The 22,947-nt window shown below is 38.8% G+C and overlaps 1 protein-coding gene across 7 annotated transcripts in view; it reads right to left on the reverse strand.

The window, feature by feature from the left end:
- Positions 1-257: 257 nt before the first annotated feature.
- MIPOL1 (mirror-image polydactyly 1) overlaps positions 258-22,947 on the reverse strand; it is a 264,768-nt gene continuing 242,078 nt past the window's right edge. For all 7 annotated transcript variants that reach the window (XM_084791654.1, XM_084791658.1, XM_084791651.1 and 4 more), the window contains one exon: positions 258-989. In XM_084791654.1, coding sequence (XP_084647780.1) covers positions 923-989 — 67 coding nt within the window. In that variant the 3' untranslated portion in view covers positions 258-922. The remainder of the gene's footprint in view (positions 990-22,947) is intronic.

Consider the following 22,947-nt stretch of genomic DNA (forward strand, 5'->3'; position numbering starts at 1 on the left):
TTGGAAATTATTTTTGTCTATTATGTATTAGATTCTCTTCCACCACAGCAAAAATCATAATCTAAAAAATAATAAGAATGCCAACAGGTTTGATATCTTCTTGCCTTTAGGATAGAGACATGCTGACTGACTCATGCTAATTTTCAAGCCAAAAGTGTCACAGACTATGAGCAGAAACTTGACTAATTCTACAGCTTAAGTGATGCCTAGATAATTACCTGAACTCAACATTAGAAATTACAAATAATATTTATGCATAAGTGTACATCAATAACCTTTTTTATTAAAACAGTGTATATTATTTATAGCAAAATAAAAATCATGCCTTGGTGACTGCCATCTTAATGCACTATTAAAGCAAATTATACATTTAATTCTTGACATCTATACTTTTTCTTCAATATTAAAAATAAAAACTGCATACATACATTGAATGTAGTCTACATTCTCTCATGTCTGAGCTTCTCACATCAGTTAAGAAATATACTCTATACTGAAAACGCATTTATTTGAAGTTTTGACCTAACACAGTGGATTAAGGCTTGGACAATATTTACTCTGCTGCACTTTGATTCAGAAAGGGCCATATGCGAGGGTACAATCCTGACTGACTTCACACGATTATATAGTATTCCTGGTAAAAGATTTACATTAAAGTCACAAATATAAAATTACTACAAAATAAGCTGCAATGTTATAGTTGGTAAAAGCCTGTAGTTAATATATTTGGATAAATAACTGAAGTCAGCAGCAAAGTGGTTAAACATTTGTGATCTGATTTTATCTCAGCTTGGAATGTGGTTGGAGTGTCCCACTTCTAACAACTGTTTGCTAAGTTAAGGCTTTTAGTGTTTACACAGTGTTGAATGAGGCAGCCTGGTCACCAGATGTGACTGCTTCCCCCAGCCTGGGCGTTTTTCAGTCAGATCACTGTCCTCATAGTCCCTGTTCCAACCTTCTTCCTCAGGACATCCACCAGCCTTTCCAACCTAAGAAGGGACAGGGAAAGAGGAAAAAGAAGTGCAGTTATTATTGGGAATATTCTGGCTACAAAGAACAGTATGTGCTTGTGACCGAGTGATATTGGTAGTCATGCTAAGAAACAAAGCATTACTGTAAGTGAGAGACACACAGAGTGATAAGAATTTGGGGTTAAAAAACAGCACATCACACATTTTTATTCCTATCGTTGATTATGTTAGTTACATGCTACACAAAATATATAGAGCACTCATTTGAATATATTTATCTACTTGTATAAAAGTTGTGAATGAATTGTCTACTATGTAAAAACAAAGATGGCATATCAAGCCAGGAGCAGCTTCAAGGAGATTTTTCTAAGAGAAACATATCTTTTAATATAGGCATAATAACAATCTTAGATGTACTCTTGAACCCACCAAATCTGTTTCTTTTTTCAGTCAGCTGATTATAATAAAGATATGAAAAAAATTAATGTTTTAGTAGCATAAAACACATACATGAAATGACACTGATAAAAACCAGACTTCTAGTGCTATATTTAAAAGTTTCTATTCTGAGTACTACAGGCTGGGGTTTACCTACACACATGCATTTTGGTTGGAGAAAAGTGACTTTTTTAGTTGATTAAAAAACCTACTAATTAAACTGACAACCACCCCGAGTTCAGAAGTCCATTCTGCAATGCTCTCTGCCTACTGTATGGAGAAAAAGCACAGTATGTGGGCAGCTAGACAAAAGACGATGGAGACAGACAGTAGTTCAGTTTCTTTTATTTATTTATTTTTTACCAGAAGCACAAAAATACAACCAAATCTCTCTCTTGATGTCATATATAGAAAAATCTTCTTTGTAAATGAAAACCAACGGTCCTGTGGTCCTTCCACAAAGACCAGTGAACAACAGTCTTTTCTGCTCCAATCTGCCTCATTTATATGGTCTTCCGCAAATAAACAAAGTGCAGAGCAAGACACTAAAGACTGTTTGAGAGTGCAGTAGGGGATAGACAAGTCATTGACATACAGCTTTGGAGACAAGAGCATACATATTGGATGACTGCATAGAGCAAGGACCCTGCAATCCACGGCGAGTGCAAAGGCACTCAGAGCCCCAGGAGCTTAGCTTTGAGAGAGGGAGCAATGGTCTTAGACGAAATACAATTTTTTGTTGTACCCACGTCAGGGTTTCTCTATGTAGCCTTGCTTTGTAGACCAGGCTTGCCTCAAACGAACTCACAGAGGATCTGCCTGCCTCTGCCTACCTAGTGCTCAGATTAAAAATGTGTGCCACCACATCTGGCATAAATCTTAACAAAGTTTATTATATTTTTCAGCAGTATAAATTACATGTGGGTAATGTAGAGTCACTAAAAACAGTCTCAGGAAACAAATACCTGAATTAGAAAATTCATGGAAGAACCATTTGACAATCGTGAGTTTTATAGATGTACATTCATAGTGGTTTGGCCATTTGTATTTGTCCAGCTTGAGGTTAAATGTCTTTCCTGTCTTGTTGGGTCTAAATGAAGAATGAAATTCAATATCTGTCCTATATCAACTCTAATAACTTAACTTCTTTATCTTGATGTAAAAAGATCTTATTCCTTAACCAACTAAACTTGATTGTAAAACTATACTCTCTGGCCTTCAATGCCCCTCAGAGACTTGAGAAGGAATAAACTTAAATTCCTGAGCGAACCAGCAGTGCGAGTCAGCAACTTCCAAAATGAACAAAATGACTTAGATGGTTTACTGCCTGAACAGTCATCCAACACTCTATAACGCTGGAGCCTCATCTTCGGCCTTCTGGCCTGATATCTCTGCCAGACTTATTCTCAGGGCAGGAACTATTGAGGATTTGCTTACCTTGTCTTGGCAGAGTGTGGCCATCAACTCTGCCTGCATCTAAGCTTGCCCATTTTTTTGGGCAAAATTCTGTTTGTGGCAGGAATGAGGACATTTTGCCCAGTGGCTGGTTTGCCACATTTGAAGCCATCTCCATAAGGAGGCTCTTTGATGCTCATCATCTTCTTTGTGGTCGGCTGGGTATGTAGTTTGTTTTATACATGAGTAATAAAATAAATGTATTTAATTTTAAAAAAAGGGAAAAAAGAAATTTAAGCCAATTTCAGAAACAAAAATAGTCTATTTTTATTATTTGAGCTTCCTGGATTTTATATGTGATAATAAAGTAGAAATAAAATTGTCTTAGGTACCAAATGGACAAATTGGAGGGGAAGGGACAAATGGAAAATGTGAAGGCATGAGGAGGGTTCACATAAATGTACAATTCATACTTGTACGGAACATTTTAACTAAAACTTTAAAATTGAAAATAAGATATATGGACACACATGATACAGTACAAATAAAAGTTTGAGAGATACTGAATAAAAATTAATTCTGAGAAAAAAAATAAAAGTCATGGAAAAACTCATTGCTTTCACAGTTAGCCTGTATTAGTTGGAAATTGCTAAATAGTGAAGCAGACTTACCTGATGACCTCACAAGATTATGATTGATGGGACTACATAAATCTTTCAAGGGGAAGTTTTATTAGCTTGAATTGGGAAGAGATTATACAAATTCTAGTATGAATTAAAAAGATGCTAAGAGTTTATTGTTAAAATCTAGTTAAAACTTATATTAGCTTCTTTTTGGACCATGTTAGGATCAAATCCAGGCTCTTGTGAATGCTAGGCATGTGCTATACCACTGAACCACAAGCGAGGCCTGCAATCAACTTGTAACAAATGATTCCCTTAGCAAACCATTAATATTTCAATCCATTATTACCATGACTATTATTTTTTAGTTAATGAAACATGCCCCTGCCCCATAACATTCATAGTACTAACTAGGGAAAAAACAGTTCCTCATAAAAATAAAAGTAAGCTCTACTAAGTAATGTTCTTATTATTACAATAGAACCAGAGTCAGAAGGGTACCAAACTGCTCACACAAATCTACACTGTACTCCTTGGTTTCTCCTTTAAAGACAAACTTGCTTTACTCTTCTTTCCTCTTTATACACGAGGGTATCTTGCTAAGGTAAGAGGTTAGGAGGAAATACTTGAGTATCACATTTTGCAATGCCTCTACCGTATTTCAACAATTAGACATCAACCACATTCTCAGCTTATCCAGGTTGACTGATTTGTGAAAATTTGATCTCAGAAATGAGAAAAATGTCAATTAAAACTTCGTTTTGTAAGAACACACCAACTTCTGAAACACAATAAAGCACTTATTTGTTCCTGTAAGGAATGGAATACACCTGCCAATCAGAGGCTGTGCCAACAGGAAGGCAGGCATGTATGCTGAACATCTTACAGGATTTGCCTGTAGGCTAGTCCTATTTTTAAAAACCCACATAGCCACTAAAACACACTCTGCTTTATATTAATCAATGGTATATCCATGAGAGCTCCACGGGCTGAGGAAAGAGCTGTGTGAGGACTATGAATTTTCGGACTTGAATATGAAATAAGTGAAGGACTGACAAGTAAAAATCTCATATGGACTGTGAGGCAACTGGTGACAAATTCAAGCCTTCTTTCCTTGTTTTCAGCTTAGAGATATGCCCTTTAATGTTTGTGTTACCAGAACCCTATAAATTTCAGATCACATGGTAATGGACCATCTGTGTTTGTAGGATAATTACAGCCCTCCTCCAATTCCAAGCTGGAAAAGAATTTGCTTGTACATTTAACTATTTTATCAGGAATTCTTTGCAAAGAAGTAAGTTCATGCTAATTCACTTAGGAAATAATAAATGGTTAAATCTATTATTTGTTTTAATGGAATTTCTATACAATTTGAAAACTAAATTTATAATTATTTTGGTAGAAATCCTGTTTTTCCAATTAAGAATTTAATCTTTTCTTTGTTGTTATATAATTATATATGCACTATAATGAAACTAACTTTTCTATAAAATATAATCTATAAGTTATTGACCATTTTTGTATGTTTTGCTCACATGTTTTACTATGAATGAATCCTGTGATATATTCTGCATGTAAGTAATAGTAAATGAGTAATGTCTTGTGCCAAGAAGTCTTGAGAAGTCATTTATTCACACATTTCATATTCATTATAACTCTATAGAGAAGATATTATAATCAAATAACAGAAACAAAGGCTACCGTGGGGAATTTGCTCAGTGCCATGCAGCTAGTGGGTGTTAGAACTGGCACATAATGGTGGCCTAACGACCGATGTCCTTCATCTGGTGCTTGACAAGAGTATCAAGACCCTTCTGCTTTCTGTCTGAATTGTTATGGAATATAATTACTGTTACTAACTGGATAATTTATTATAATGGCAGAGAGCAGACAGAACAAATTCCTAAAAATTAACTGGCGTGTATCCAAGTAAACAGCTGGCCTATAGGAGCCACTTTCCCTTTCTTCAGTACTAGGGATTGAGTCAGGGGCCTTGTGAAACAAGATAAATGCCCTACAACTGGAATATACCCCAGATCTTTTAACTTTTTATTTTAAAATGGGGTCTGACTAGTTGTTCAGGTTAGCCTTGAACTCATTCTGTAAGACCAGATACAGTCAGCCAAGGACAATACAGGCGGTAAACTTTAAACCCCTACCCAGATCTAGCCAATGGTCCGAACAGTCTCCACAGTAGAGTGGAGAGTGGGATACTACTTTCTCACATACTCTGGTGCCTCACCTTTGACCATGTCCCCTGGAGGGGGAGACCTGGTTGCACTCAGAGGAAGGACAGCAGGTTACCAAGAAGAGACTTGATACCCTATGAGCATATACAGGGGGAGGTAATACCCCTCAGGAACAGTCATAGGGGAGGGGAATAAGGGGAAAATGGGAGGGAGGGAAGAAGGGGATGGGATAACCATTGAGATGTAACAAGAATAAATTTTAAAAAATTAAAAAAAAAAGACCAGATACAGTAAGAATTCTCATACTCTCCTATGAATCAATATGGAAATTATGTTCTAAAGTGCAACCTAAGGCAAGCCTGGTGGCACCAACCTATGATCCCAGCAGCTCATGAGGCTATGAGAAGAGAGTCACGTGCAGCTTCTGACATTCCTAGGAAACAAAATTTCCCAAGAAACTCCCTGAGCCTCTAGCTCTTGCTAAATTTATTTTGCCACTAAAACTAGTTTTCTTACATTAGATTTTAAATGATAATCTAACTTATCACTTTTGCTCTATGTGTGTATGTGTGTACATGCCTACATGTGTGTATGTGTGTACATGCCTACATGTGTGTATGTGTGTACATGCCTACATGTGTGCAGGCTAGAGGTGACACTGGGTGTCTTCCTCCATTTTTCCCACCTTGGTTTTTGATACTGGGTCCCCCAATGAACCTGGAGCTCATTGATGAAGCTACGATCTAAAGACTGGCTAGAGATTACTTAGCCTACAGGTGAGCTGGCTCCTTATCTTGATGAATAGCAGTGAGTTCTACAATCTGAATGCACTGAACTTTAAAACTAAAAATGGTTAGCCTTGTAGATTTTGTTATGCTGTACTACAGTGAAAACATCAGGGTTGGAGAGATGCCCAAGTGGCTATGAACACTTGCTGTTGCGTGGACCCAGGTTCAGCTCTCAACACCCCCATTCAGTGGCTCATAACCAGCCATGCTTGCAGTTCCAGAGGAACTGATGCCCTCTTCTGGCCTCTGTGGGCATGTGCATGCAGGTGGTGCACATACAGACCAGCTGGCACATACATACACAATAAATAAAAATATATTTAAACAACCATATACTTGAAGGCCTGAATTAGGTCTGAATTTGCAGCAATGCAAATGGAAGGTGGGGAAGTATTGGAAAGACATGTAGAATATAGGCTCAAAAGTACTTAGTGACGTGTGTGGGTAAAAAGGTAAAGTAGGAGATGCAAGAAGGCTGCCTCCCTTGGGTCTGGTATTGTTGGCTAGGTAAATAGTAAAACTCCGAGGCAATGCAGAGGAAAGTAGATTTCTCCTAGGAGCTCTGCCTATAAGGATTAGTTTTGTTTGACACTTATAAATCTTAGGGTTTGGTGAGACATGTATGTGGGGGTGTTAAATAAATGCTTGGATTCAAAAATTTGTGATAACGGCTGATTTCTGTTTAGTCAACAAATATTTTCTGAGCAATTAGGAGCAAGGTGAGAATGATCACCTTATCAGCAATCATTAGCCAATGTTATAAGGAAAGATTAAGCACAGCCATTAAATAGCATCTAGTTTGGTATGGAAGCGGCGAGCAGATTTGCAAAGGTTACTATGTGATGCTTTAATTAGTCTTTAAAAACAAATAAAATAATCACCTAAAAAAAGGAGGGAATGGAAAGCAGGGAAGGAGGGTGTGTTTGTCAGGATTACTATTGCTTTGTGATAAAAAAAAAACTATGACCAAAAGCAACTTGGGGAGGAAAGGGTTTATTTAGTGTCAGTTTTGGAAATCAGGACAGGAACTCAAACAGGGCAGTAACCTGGAGGCAAGAGCTTGTTGAGAGAAGATCTTGTGAGTTGTTTGGATGCAACATCTGTCAAAAAATGTGATGGCCTATAGCTCTGGCAGGAAATAGGAGGTGGGAAAACCAGAAAACAGAAAGGCTTTGTACCTGACTGCAGGTAACCAGTCACATGGCAAAATGTAGGTTAGTAAAGTGGGTTATTTTAAGTTATGAGCTAGTCAGAGAAGTCTAGCTATATGTTTTAGGAATGTGTAAATAATATTTTGAGTCTCATGAGTCATTATTTCAGTAGCTTAGGCATGGGAGGAAAAAACCACCTTCTACACGAGCTGATGCAAGGGCCATGGAGGGGTGGTGCTTATTGGCTTCCTCAGGCTGCTTTCTTGTTGAACCCAGGAGTGGCACCACCCACAATGGTCTGAGCCCTCCTGTATCAATTTCTAATTAAGAAAATGCCTTATAGCCAGATCTTACAGAAGCCTTTTCTCAGTTGAGTTTCCCTCCTTTCAGATAACTCTAGCTTGTGTCATGTTGACATATACCAGCTAGTTCTGATGGGCATTCTAAACAGAAGAAATAATATATAAATGCAATAATATATTATTTATATAATACCAGGCAGAGAAAATAATATATGAAGAAAAGAATATATTATTTATATAAATCATATATGAACAGGTAGGAAAAACTTGATGTGTAATAAGTACTACCAGAGCTATGGTTTCTCAGCATAATGGGCTAAGGGCTGGAAGACAGAAGAGCATGGGATTGTCCAGGCAGGGCATAGGTAGGCTCTATTCTAGGTTGCAACCAAACCCACAGGAAGGCATGACAAAGTCTAGAGCAGAGATTCTTAACCTGTGAGTCACCACCCTTTTGGTGTTGAATATCAGATATCCATGATTCCTAACAACAGCAAAATTGCAGTTATGGGGTAGCTACGAAATAATGTTAATGGTTGGGGTCACCATGGCATGAAGCACTATAGTAAAGGGTCACAGCATTAGGTAGGGTGCGAACCATTGGATTAGAGGAAGAAATAATAAAAGGAGAACAAGGGTGAGAAGGAGATAAAATCAAGATGAAGCCAGCATATAAAATAAATATTTGAAAAGAATCTGAGAAAGAAGTCAGAGAAGTAAAACTTGATTTGATGTCACAGAATAAAGTACGAGGGCTTCAAGAAGTGATAAACAGGGCGAGTGATTACTTAACGCAAGTTGAAGGATCCCGACATCATGGACACCCTTAATCTCAGCACTTGGAAGACAAAGTCAGGTGAATCTCTATTCCTGAACAAAGGTTCAAGGCCACCTTTGTCTCTATAGCAAGTTCCAGGTCAGCCAAGGTCACATAGTAAGACACTGTTATAAAACAACAACACACAAACGCCCACATACAAACAAGGTTGAAATGAAAGATGCATATTTATTTGACAGCGAAAATGTCCACCATTTTGGTATATTTTTTAATGGCTGTCCAAGTATGAGGAAGCATAACCAGAAAAGCAAAGACAGACTGTTAAATAAAAGCTCACCTAGCAAGTAAACAAACAGGACTGTTACTACTGGGAAATGTTTTAAATGCAGGATATGAATATATCTATGGATCATAGAAAAGGAGACCATAGAAAAATTAAAAAATCTAAGGGAGAAAGAGGATGCTTTCAAAAGTAAGGTTTCAGAGAGTGGTGTCATAGCACGATTTGTAGGATAATCTCTGGGAAAAATGATTAGACAAGTTTTCCTTGGGGACTAGCAGGAAAGAGGTGAGGCGGATACAGCTGTAGACAATTTTGTAAGTGTGGAGGAAGGAAATTGTCAAAAATCATGGCAGCTAGATTCAGTTTCCCCCAAGGAGTAGGAGACACAGATTTCTGATGAAAACACAGAGGTAAAAGTCTGGAAAAGAACAAGATTGATGACACATCTCTATGTGGTTGCAAACTACAGTTTAGTGGAAGACTTTGGCTATTATATTAGTATACCTTTTATTTCCCTATCAGCTCTGCATATTGGGAGTGGAAGTAGGAAGGGAAAATCATGGGAGTAATTGAGATTATGACTTATACTGCAAATGGGGTTAGAAAGACATGAGTATAAGGAGACTGATGTGTCTTGGGAAGAGAGTGACTCAACTTAGAATCCATATTGTCCAAAGAAAGCAAGTCTCTAAAGTCTTGTTAGTCCAGGGAAAAATGAAGCCAGTAAGTAACTGGTGTCTTAAGTTTTGCTGAAGCTACAAAGCAAGAAGAGTTGGAATAGACTGCGATAACTATCTGAGAAGCAACATTGCTCTCAGTATCTTGTAGATGTAGAAGAGTTCTGGGTGAAGACAACATCTAGAAGAGGCAAAGGAACAAGGCACATTGCTCATGTACCAGAGACCCTCAGCATACACACAGAAGCTGAAGCAGAGAGGAAGATGTTAAATCAAGTACAAGTGAGCAGTATTGACTGGGAGCTCAGGTGAAATCACTGGGGAAAAGAGAAGGCTAGAGAGTGAGGAGCTAGGTAGCGTCAGCTGTGGAAGGAAGGGTTTTCCCCCCATGGATGCAGAAGAGATATTAGTAGTAATAGGAAAGCAGAAGGGTTCTCCCCGCCCCGCTGTGTGTAGGAGCCTTCCTTTTTTTTTTTTTTTTTTTTTAAAGACAGTAGCTGACATTAGGATCTGGGGTTTGCCAGTTAGTCTGGGTTGCTGGCCATTGAGCTTTGCTCGTCCTCCTTTCTCAGGCTGATCAGCTCTAGGACTAAATGCATGCACCACAAGATTCAACTTTTTAAATGGAGGGTGGGGCTCAAACTCAGGTCCCTACACTTTCATAGCAAGCAGTTTATGGACTGGACTATCTCTCCAGCATCCATTCTTATATAGAGTATGGAGAAAGATTATTGTCAGTATGTAGCCGGTAAAGATAGTTTTGGTGCTTTAGCCTGTAATATGAGCATTCAGGTTCCTGAGGCAAGAGGACTGCCATGAACTCCATGTTAGCCAGCACTACAGAGTGAGACTCCGTCTCAAGAAATCACAAAGAAATGCACACACACACACACACACACACACACACACACACACACACACACACACACACACAAGATATCTAGGATCAGCCCAAGTTTTAGGTGTGTGGTCAATGTATTGAGTGCAGATGTTGTTGACAGACACAAAGAAGTAACAATGAGAATCAGATTCTAGAGGAAGAGAGAAAAGAGCTATGGTCAGAGGAAGAGACCATAAGGATTGGGAGATACAAAGTAAAGAACGAATTGGAAGAAAATAAGTGACAGGACTGACCCACTCCCCCTCATGCACGCTGTACCACGAATAAAGGAGTTCTTGCTCAGCTTGAGTCTAGCTGGAACATACGACTGCAAGTAAAACTGACCCATATAAAATGTACCTAAGTATATGTTTATAAAGACATGGCCATAGAAAGAACACATACACATATGCTCACAAAAGGACACGGACTTGAACTCACGATGAGGCCTCAAACTCCCAATTCTGCTGGCTGCTTGGATTATAGGCACACACATAGTATTTCTGTATCAGTTATTTACTTCAGATTATAATCACCCCCAAAGTCCCTGTCTTGAAACTAAAGCTACTTTAGTTCTGCCAATTAGAGATGGGTAAACAGGTAGCTTGTCTATGAGCCTTGCCTAAGGTTAGTCATGCATCTAGGTGATCTTGCCTGATGGTCGGTCTGCTTTATGGATAGAACCCGCTCTTCCTTCTCTACCTCTATTCCTCTTTCCTTCTTCCCTCTGTATGGTGTGAAGCACGCCTGTGTGCCTCCACATGTGAGTGCCTGTGGAGGCTAGGGGTTGCTGTCAGGATGAGCTCCTCAATTGTTTCTCCACATTACAGTTTGAGATAGGGTCTCTAACTGCAACTAGAGCTAGCCATATCATCTAGGCTGGCTAGCCAGCAAGCTCCCGGGATTCAGCCTCCACCTGCCACTCAACATGGAGATTACAGGCCTGCACAGCCATCCCTGGCTTTTGTTGTTGTTGAAGGCTCCCCATCATGGCAATCATTTTATTGTGTTATTAACACAGCAATTCCCTATTGCATAACTGAAATATAAATGACTGAAAAAGCTCGTAATAAGGGCTCCACAATACTATACTCCGGCCATTTGTATACACTCCCAATACTATCCTTTTTTCCAGCTGTTGAATATTTTTTCTTCCTTTCCAGCCAACCCCTTTCCCTTTTCAAATATGTAATAAACTGGAAGCCCAAGAATGAGGGTTACTGAATTTTTTAAAGCATGTAAATGTGGTGAAAGCCTTTTTAGTGCTTTCCCTATAAATTCTTTAAGTTGAAAATCGATTTTTTTCATACAATATATTCCAATTACCAATTCCCCTCCCCCAACTTCTCCCAGATCATTTCCATCTCCTCACCCACCCAAATCCACACCCTTTAAATTCTCTCTTATTAGATAACAAATAGGCATGTAAAATTATAATGATAATAAAATAAAACAAGATAAAATAAAAACAAACAAACTGGAAATGGACAAAACAAAGCAAACAGAAAAAAAATAAAGAGTCAAAGAAAGAGCACAAGAAACAGAGACACACATTTGCACACACAGAAATCCCATAAAAACACAAAAACAGGAAAACATATAAGCAAAATTCTTGTACTGTAAAAAAAGAAAAAAGCCTAGACAAAACTTCAGACAACTCCCCCAAAACCCAAACAAACAAAACCAACCAAACAAACAAAAATCCCCCCAAAAAACAAAAAAACAAACCACCCTCCAAAATTGCCATTGAGTTTGTTTTATGTTGGCCATCTATCTACTCCTGGGAATGGGGTCTGCCTGTAAGTGTGGTTTATATACTCAATGAGACGCCACTGGAGAAAACTGATTTTTCATTTGCTAGTGGTTACCAACTGGGGCAACAAACAACAAATAAACAATAAAGACACTACTCAATGTGAGGACATGGAGTGACTAATTTAAGTAGTCAGAGCCTTTGAAGAACTATCAAGAGGTGGAACAGTCATTCAGAAGAACACAGGTTGGCAGGACGGAAGTTAGGTGCAGCTTTATCCCAAGAGCCAAGCCATGGTGGGGCTTTTTGTATCGGAGAATTTAGCTAATGCTGTAACAATGATGTACAGATACTAAAAACCAATTCCTGTTTAATTTCAGATTTATTCAAAGATAAAGAGAGAGAGAAGAAGGAAGAAGAAAGAGAAGAAGAAAGAGGAGGAAGCATTTATTTTTAAGGGAAATGGAAGTAGAAAAAAAAAAAGGCACGCACAGACAGTAGACAAAGCAAACTGACGACCATGTCAACTATTTCACTAAAGTTTGTTATGTTCTAAGAACTGAAACAAGGTCTGCCCGTGGTATTCTAAAACAGGGGTGTGGATTTGTTCCATTTTCCTCTTTCCTTATTCTAGATTTTGTGTTTTTTGTCCTTGCATTCCAGCTTCTGGCGTAATTCACATGGACATCTGTGTAAGTCACAACTGACAGCATATTGAAAACATTTAATTCTTAAAATAATACATGTGCAGGAGTGTGTGTGTGTGCGTGTGTGTGTGTGTGTGTGTGTGTGTGTGTGTATGAAGAATTGTGGCATCACAGGAAGACTAGAATTTCTGAGTTTTCTAAGTTCACCCCAACCCTGCCACTCTACACAGATTTCTGATTTTTACATGCCACTTGTAAATGTTATTTCCATTCTTTAATATCCACTCACTTCACTGCTAATACTTTTTGAGCACTATAGGTGACTTGAAATCAGATTACATACATGCTTCTTTTATGCATAAAAGTGTTAGTATTGAGGATTAACAGGCTTTACTCTCAGCACCTAGATTATTCTTTGGCCATTAGTGGCATTGGGACGTATTAACTCTTTCAAGCTAAGGCACTATTTACTAAACTTTCCGAGGAGTGAGAATCGTAACTGTGAAATATACTAATGTTCACATTGATCCAGTGGAAAATTTATGTTTTTTCCTTTTGACTTCTGAGACTTAGATCATTGGTACTAGTAAAAATACATACAGATCTTTGTATTCTAGAAACTTCCTTCATGCTAACTATAAAGATAGTATAGGCTTATGTATTTACAGGAGTCCTCTGACCCTGGACTTAGGTGTAGTGGTGATCTCCCAGGACCTCCATGTGAACAGTATACATTCGTAAGTTTTGAGCCATCTCTCTAGCCCTGAGAGGAAGTCACTTCATAAAGGCATTGCAAACTATTGTTTATTATTCTTTTGGTCTATTTCTAAACATTTTTTTGAGTTAGGCTGGCCTTGAATGTACAGAGATCCACCAGTTTCTGCCTCCCCAGTGCTGGGATTAAGGTGTGCACCACCACACCTGGCAAAAATATTCTTTTATTATAACTAAAGTAATTTTTTGTTTGTTTGGTTTCTGTGAGACAGGGTTTCTCTGTGTAGCTCTGGCTATCCTGGACCTCATTCTGAAGAACAGAGTGGTCTCAAATTCAGAGATCTGTCTCCAGAGTGCTGAAATTGAAGGTATGCACCACAACTGCCTGGCTAACAGGAGTCTTAACTAGGTGCAAAGAGGATGCTTTAAACTCTTCTCTTGATAGAATTCTGTAGGGTTAAAAAAAACACTTCATAAAATATAATGCATGAATACTATAATTTATCTTTATTTTTTCCTTAGGTTAGTTCAAGCTTATCCACTGTGCAATATCTGCCTCTTCAGGTATGTGTTCTGTTTCCTAAATGGTGAGGAAATCATGTCATGAGTGAGCATCAATGAACAGTGGCTAGCTCTGCTAACAGCCCATTTGCATCCTATACCTTTGAAACAGAATAATTAACAAATTTCCTTCCACATGCTGCTATCAGCTGTCTATTTCTAAACGTCTACATATTCACACTCCAGCCTGGCTCAGACACTGCTACTCAGTATGAACGGCAGCAGCCCAGGAGCTGATGTGCTGTTTGCCCAGCCGAGGAGTTACATATTGCCTTCTGAAGACTGACACTCACGGTGCAGCCTTGACATCTGGCCTGTCTTTGAATGGCTTGAGATGCAGCTCTAAAGCATAAGCTTTATGATTCAGAGTAACTTTGGACATTCTGACTTTTTGCACTAAACTCCATGGAGAGTTTAATTATGTGGGGAATGGGGTTATATAATCTAAATTGCGATCATTCTAGACAAAGTCTCATGGGTATTTCTATTATTCACTGAGAAGAATCTGTTGAAGCCTTTCCCTTCTTTGGATGTTCAGTTTCTGGAAGCCAATTTTGATGAGTTTTATATCTGCCACCTGGCAGTACTGTTCTCAAACTTAATATTTTTTCTCATAAGTTTATAAGTTAGGGTTACACACAGAAAGAAAATGAAATTAGATCTTCGCACTGAGCTAAAGACATTCTATTAATGGCACGGTATTCTTTCTATCCCTTAGGGAGAGAATCTTAAAACCCTGATTTCTTTACCCTGCACATCTTTTTGGTCACTAAGTCGTATTTTCTCTGTAGTGCTTCTAATATCAATCGCTTCCTCTCATTCTTACCACTTCCAGTCCATGCCAGAACACCATCTGTCTATCTTCTTCTCGCTGTATTGCTACAGTCACTTCTTAGCTGGTGCTTTTACTTCTAACACCAACATGTTCTAGCTAATCTTCCAATAAAAGGATAGGCTGATGTACCTCAGTCCCTATTATTATAATTATATAATCACTAAAAACCCTCTATAATGGTTCTTACCCCTATCACATGAAACTGAGTTCATGTGCACACTTTGAAACCTCTGGGAAATTCAGCCAACCCTTGTCATTCCTTAGGAACCTCTGCTTTTGTCAGGTGACCACTGGACCACTGAACTTTCCTCAGATTATATTCAGACTAAGATTTCACCTTATTAATGTGACTTCTTGCTTCCATATTATCCTCTATTCTTTCCTTTCTACTAATTCACATCCCATCCTTCTATAGGCTATGTCTGCTCACCTTGAAACCTTTATTCTCCTGTTATCTATAGTAAAAATTGAAAAGGATTCAGCATCAGTGTACCCTATGGAATAATAAATGAATGAGGTAGGAGATACAGTACCAGTACCATACATGGATACAAGAGTTCAGAGTCTCTTTAACTCACTGATTTCATTTCTAGAAACCAATGCTTCCTTCAAATATTTAGCACACTGTGTTCAATGCAGAAGTAGGTAAAAATAGTATTTTGCTTAGGAATATTGAGGCCATAAACTGTTAGCAAAGAAAGTATATCATACTTTTAATATATTTCACTAAATTTAATATGATAGCAATCCATGGCATGATTTGTGGAGGTCAAATGTTGGACATTGGCTGTCTTCCTCAATTACTATCTTATATTTTATCTTGAATTTTGTTTATTTAATTTTATATCTTATGTGTATGGGTGCTTTGTATACACACACACACACACACACACACACACACACACACACACACACACACACACCACGGAGCACTCAAGGCCATAGAGGCCAGAAAAAGGTTATTGGATTGTCTGAAACTGGAGTTACAGGTGTTTGTGAGCTGCCATGTGCATTTTGGGAGCTGAACTCAGGCTTTTTCTTTTCTTTTCTTTCTTTCTTCCTTTCTTTTTGTATACACACTTTGTTTTCTTTTTTATTTTGAAATTTTTTATTAATTCATTCATATTACATCTCAATTGTTATTCCATCCCTTGTATCTTCCTGTTCCTCCCTCCCTCCCCCTTTCACTCTATTTCCCTCTCCTAGGTCTATGACTGAGGGGGACCTCCTCCCCCGCTGTATAGTCATAGGCTATCAAGTCTCATCTTGGTAGCCTGTTTATTCCTTCTCTGAGTGCCACCAGGCTTTCCCACCAAGGGGAAGTGGTCGTGGAGAGTGAGGACTGACTGTGACATGAACTCTGAACTCAGGCTCTTAGCAAGAGTATCAAGTGTTGTTAACCATGGTGCCATCTCTCTAGTCCCTTTGTTTTAGTCTATGGGCTCTCACAGAACCTAGAACTTATTGTGTAAGCTGGGCTCTCTAGCCAGCAAGCCTCTGGGATCTGTCTGTTTCTATCCTGCCCCAAGATCTGTGTTTCAGGTGTGGGCCACCATAGCATGCTTTTTATTTAGGTGGTGGGGATCTGATTCAAGTTCAGACGCTTGTACAGCCAGCACTTTATCAAGTGGGTCATCTCCCTAGTCCCATGACATGGCTTTTGATGCACTGTCTATATATTTAGAAATTATATAATAGTTGAAAGTCAACCCCAATTTATTGCCCCCTACACTGTTTCATGTTTTTCAGTAACTAAGGTATCTTTCCAAAATGGGACAAAATGTTTTAAATTTCATGTAGCAAGCAGTAAAGTTAACAAAACTCTTTTTGTATTCACAATTATCATGAAACAGAAAGAAAAAGTTTGACAACCTATGTAAAAATGAAGTCATCTATCCTTAAATGTCCCCTTTCAGAAAAATGTTTCCAAGTGAGTAATATTTTCAATGCTATTTGCATTTACTAAAAGATTGAAATCATCCACAGTAACTGGTCATTAAGTACTAAGGATGACTTTTCATGAAGCAAATTACTAAGTCCTTTCTAAGCATTTGCCTTCTAGCTAAAGATTTCAGGGCAGCTCTTAGATGGAACAAACTGTCTTTTTTTCTTCATGAATTTCTGGTCATATATATATATATATGCATTATTGTTATATATACATAGGTGGTAAAGGCATAGACAGTTTGAATATTTCCTCAGTACTTGTACATATAATAAGTAAATCCAAATTGCTTATCTATGTTAATATGCACATATTATAGATTGTGTACATTAGGTCATTATTACCATAGCAAATGGAGAATTAGCCATTTGCTAAATAAAAACTTCATTCTATTATTTAATAAAAAGATACAAGGCTTCCCTACCCAGATCTAGCCAATGGACAGGACATTCTCCACAGTTGAATGGAGAGTGGGGACTGACTTTCACATGAACTCTGGTGCCCCATATTTGACCACGTCCCCTGGAATGGGGAGGCCTGGTGGCACTCAGAGGAAGAATAGCAGGCTACCAAGAAGAGACTTGATACCCTATGAGCATATACAGGGGGAGGAGGTCCCCCTCAGTCACAGTCATAGGGGAGGGGAGTTAGGGGAAAATGGGAGGGAGGGAAGAATGGGAGGATACAAGGGAGGGGATAACAATGGAGATGTAATATGAATAAATTAATAAAATATATTTAAAAAGATATATATGCTTGCAGAAATGCCATTTTCATAGACATGTCATATGTTAAGTGATAATTGTTTTATAAAGTTGTATGTGCTAAATAAAATATTATAAAAAGGTCAAGCTGCTTAGCTACTTTAAACATTTCTAAATTTAGCATTTATAGATTGAGTCGTTTGAATGTTTTATTTTTTTAAATGTTTCGCCTCTTAATAAGATAATTAATGGGTATGTGGAGGTACCATAAGAAAGGATTTGATACGTGGCATTGAAAAAACAAAAATCCAAAACCCAAACTAACAAAACCCCCTTAAAAACAAAAAAAATTAAAACAAGCCTTCCTTCCAAGTATTTAATATTTCTCTCAATCAAGATAAGCACAGTGATATCACTACTAGAGACAATGAGAGGGCATGCAAAACAGAAAACAAGAGAAAACACAGCCTCTTTTTCTCTCTTCCTGTCTTCGTTGAAATCACCACAGGTTTGGGATGCTGTCTTTGTGAAGGAGAGAATGAGGCTCCTAATCACATGAGACCGTTCGTCTACAACATGTCTGTCAGCTCCATAAACTGTGTAGGTTTTACAGTTTTACTTCTAAATAGCTGACCATTTGCCAGAAAAATAATTTGAGGGATATATGGTACACAAAAATGGAAAAACTGATCATGATTTTTAAGATAATAAATAAAAGCCCCACAATGTTCTGGCCTGAGCATTTACAAAAGTCAAAAAATGCTTTGCACTGAGACAGACTGCCTTTGACAGTCAAGGCTGTGCCTCAGGTACCATCCTTTCCTGTGACACACAGAAGCAGCCAAATCTGGCAACGCAGGGTTCAGCTCTTTCATTGTGTCTTGATCCTGTTTGTTTTATCCTTTAAGGATATTTGCTTTGGAAGAGACAACTCATGGCAGAAGAACTATGACTAAATAGTTTGTTTGCTAAGAGCAACCAGTCTGAATTGGCATTAAAGTATGAGAACGACCATCTATTCGACTTCTAATTAATAAAAGTGATTTGGGAAAGAAAAGAGTACTCAAAGCTCATCTTTACAAAGTAGCCTAATGCCTTTTAAAAGTAATGTAAGTAATAAGAATACATTTTAGATGAGCAACTAAAAGATGACATTTGTTCCCAGTTATCATAAATTACTACAACCCAACAAATAAGCCTGACAACTGTAGCCGCCACCACCACCACCACCACCACTACCACCACCATCACCACTACCACCACCATCACCACCACCACCACCTCCACCACCTCCATCACCATCACCACCATCACCACCACTATCACCACCACCATCACTACCACCACCACCACCTCCACCACCACCTCCACCACCTCCACCATCACCACCATCACCACCACTATCACCTCCACCATCACCACCACCACCTCCACCACCTCCACCATCACCTCCACCACCACCACCACCACCTCCACCACCTCCACCACCACCACCTCCACCACCACCATCACCACCACCTCCACCACCACCATCACCACCTCCACCACCTCCACCACCACCACCACCATCACCACCTCCACCACCACCACCTCCACCACCACCACCACCATCACCACCTCCACCACCTCCACCACCACCACCACCATCACCACCACCACCACCACCACCTCCACCACCACCACCACCATCACCACCACCACCACCATCACCACCGCCACCGCCGCCGCCGCCGCCGCCACCACCACCAGCCGCAGCAGTTAGAAACTGAATTGTTCTTGTAGAGGACTCAAGTTCAGTTCCCTGTGACCAGGTAGGGTGGGGCACAACTGACTGTAATTCCAGCTCCAGGGGATGCTCCTCTCTCTGGCCTCTGTGGGAACCTGCACCCATGTGCACATACTCTCATACATACACATGTACTTTAAAAAATAAAAAAAGGGAATGCTTATAGGTGTATAATGAAATAATTTACTAATAGAGAGTTCTAACAAGTTGGTAACAATTGATTCACATTAATGTAAAAAGAGAATCAGCAGGCAATTCACATAAAAACAAAAGTAGACAATAAACATAAAATTGCCAAAGCTTATTTTTTAAAGAGATGCATATTACATTGAAACAAAATTTTACCTATAGATTTGGAAAACTTAACAGTTTACTAAATAAGGATGAAGGCTTGGAGAAAGAAGCGTTCTCTTAGGTAAATTGTTTCCATAACTTTTAAAAAGAGCAATTTCACAATAGTTAGCAAGCTTTAAAATAACATATCTTTTGAGCCTTAAGACTTTCATTTATCAGAATTTATGCTAAAAATCTCTCATTAGAAATATAAAATATGAAGATAGCTGTTCATTTCCAGAATCACTTATAATAGTGAAATTTAAAATCTCAAGTTATTTTCTTATAGAACTTGGATTCTCATTTACAAATGGTTACATATAAGGTGGTATTTCAGGATTCAAACTAGAATTTTGTTTTACTTTGGTGCTAGGACTGAACTTGGCCTTCAGTGTGCTGAGCATACACTGTGCCCCTGAGCAACACTGTTAGCTAGCAAAGAGTTCCAGAGTCAATACAACCACAACACATCTTTTTGGATTCAAGGGTTTCACATATAGTTTGCCTATAACTGCTTCATAGAGATAGAAATTTGCACAGTAGAATAAGGTATTATTGACAGATCTCTCATAGAATGTACTGAGCATACTTGGCAAGCTGGGAAAACGAGCTCTTAGAAAGGCATACCGTAGCAGCAAGAGGTAGAAGATTTTAGGAGAAGATTAGAATGTTGTCTTGAGAAAAGTCATCAGGACCGGTAAGTCCAGTAACTAAGCTTATTATGTTTTATAATTGTATACTTTGCATAGGGTGGGGAAATATTTGCTCAGTGTTTTAAGGCATACAGTCAATTAGTAGATAGAAAACTGCTATGTCCCCTTTCTTGAAAAATATTTTACTTAAAGATATGTAAATAAAACTTTAACATTTATCTATATGACACAGGACATACTTTTTCAAGCAAGTTATTCCTTTAATAACATATCCTAATAAAATAAATTCAAGTAATTTACTTAACTTTCATGTGTATTTTTGGCTGTTTTAGTTAATAAATAATGAAAATGTTTAGAAACATGTACTCCTTTGTGTGTGTTGTATGTGTTTATGCACATGTTGGTATATGTATGTGTGATTGCAGGGATGTGCATGTACATATGCAGGCTAGATGTCAATCTTGGGTGTTGTTACCTAGAAGCTATATACCCCATCCACCCACCCACCCACCCACCTCTCTCTCTCTCTCTCTCTCTCTCTCTCTCCCTCCCCCTCCCTCCCTCCCTCCCTCCCTGTCTATCTATCTAAGGCACGGTCTCTCACTGATTCAGGCAGGCAATCTGGACCACAAACCTTGAGATCCTCTTCTCTCTGCCTTCTTGATCTGGGATTACAAGTCTGCACCCCATATTTGGATATTTAAATGAGCGCTAGAGATTGAATACGGGCCCTTCTGCTTTAACAACTAAGCAAATGCCCCAGATCCAAACTATATTTTTGAGTACTGTAAATTATCATTTTAAAACACATGGCTAATATAGCTATAATAATTATGAGCTACAAAAATGACAAGAAGGACACATTATTCTGAAAGGTGTGCTAGTATCTCTTATATTTTGGGGTCAACCAACAGTCATCTAATTGGACTGAAGGCCTGCTCAACAAGAAGGAATTCATGCTTGGTGCTGTGAACCATCTAGCCACGGCTGGTGAGGCCATGGAATCTAGAGGAGAACCCACTACTGCCACTTTCTCAATCAATACAGTTTCGATCTGCATTCTAATTACTTAACCTCAAACACAGAAAAGTGTAACTCTAGCCCTCACCAAAGCAGAGCCGATTTGCAGCAGAGATTAATACAGAAGCCACAATTGGTCGAACTGCAGAGAGCAATGGCAAGTGGGATTCCCGTCCCCAGTTACAGCACAAGCCTACACCTAAGACTCAGGGGTCGCAGATGAAAAGGGTGGAAAGACTGTGGACGCCACAGTATCAGGGGCATCTGCTACTAAATAGTCTCTTAAAAAAAAGACACAAAGTGAAGGGGTGTATGTAGGAGGGAGTGGATCTGGGAGGAGCTAGGAGGACCAGGGGTGAGTACAATCAAAACTAGCTGCATGGACTTCTCAAAGAATAAAATTACCTAGTAAGAATGTGCTAAAACTTGATTATCATTTATATAAAAGCTAATATTCACATACAAGCAAATACATACTATATTTCTCTCTCTGGTTCTGAGTTACCTCACTCAAGATGTTAATCAAGGTATAATCTGTAGATCTAAGGCTAGGTATAGAGGAAGGGGCTATGGGAACAGGTTTCATGGGTGGACTAGGGGCTTGTGGAGAGACAGGAACAGAAGGATCAGGTGGGGGGCAGGGAAGGAGAGATGTGGTTAAGGGAGGGAATTCAGGGACATCTGAAGGATGTTATAGAAACCTAGTGCAGTGGAAACTTCCCGAAATATATGAAGGTAATCCTAATGAAGTCTCCAAATAATGATGGAGATGGATTCACAATTAGCCATCTCTTGTCACCAAACGAAGCTTCCAGTACTGGGACTGGCTTACGTCCAGTTGTTGGTCAAAGACGTTCCATGGGAATCCACAAATAACCTAGGCTGTTGCCAAGGCCATAGCGTGTTCTCCACAAACTGTCACCAAGGCTCAGTTGGCGAAGACAACAGCTACACAACTCAGTGAGCATGGAGAGGTTGAGCTGGTGCTTACAAAGAAGCTTCGCCCTATGTTCTTTTCTTTGGTGAGGGAAGGCACTCTGCAACACCTACCAAGAGAAATGCAAACACCACCCCAGCCACAAAACCTTTCATTTACAATCTGTCCTGCCTACAAAATATGCTAGGGGGAATGTGGGAGGGAGGGAGGAATGGGAGGATACAAGGGATGGGATAACTATTGAGATGTAAAATGAGTGAATTAATTAAGAAAAAATAAAAAGAAACCAAAAAAAAAAAAAAATGCTAGGGCAATGGTGGCACAAAGCTTGTGGGAGTAACCAACCAATGTCTGATTTGATTTAAGGCCCATAGACTTTGTAAAATTATGTAATATAATACTTTAGAGATCATGAAATTAAAAAGTCTATCCTGAGGTCTCTTTTTGAAGCAAAAGAATAAAGTTATGTTAATATTTTCTCATTTAAAATGAAACAGCTGGAAGACTTCTGGGTATATAGCAATAAGGAAAGTAAAACTGGGGTAAAGATGAGAGCCTGTGTAGGACTCAAGTCTTCTGTTACA

This window comes from Acomys minous, assembly GCF_964271855.1.
Source record: "Acomys minous genome assembly, chromosome: 8".
NCBI lineage: Eukaryota > Metazoa > Chordata > Mammalia > Rodentia > Muridae > Acomys > Acomys minous.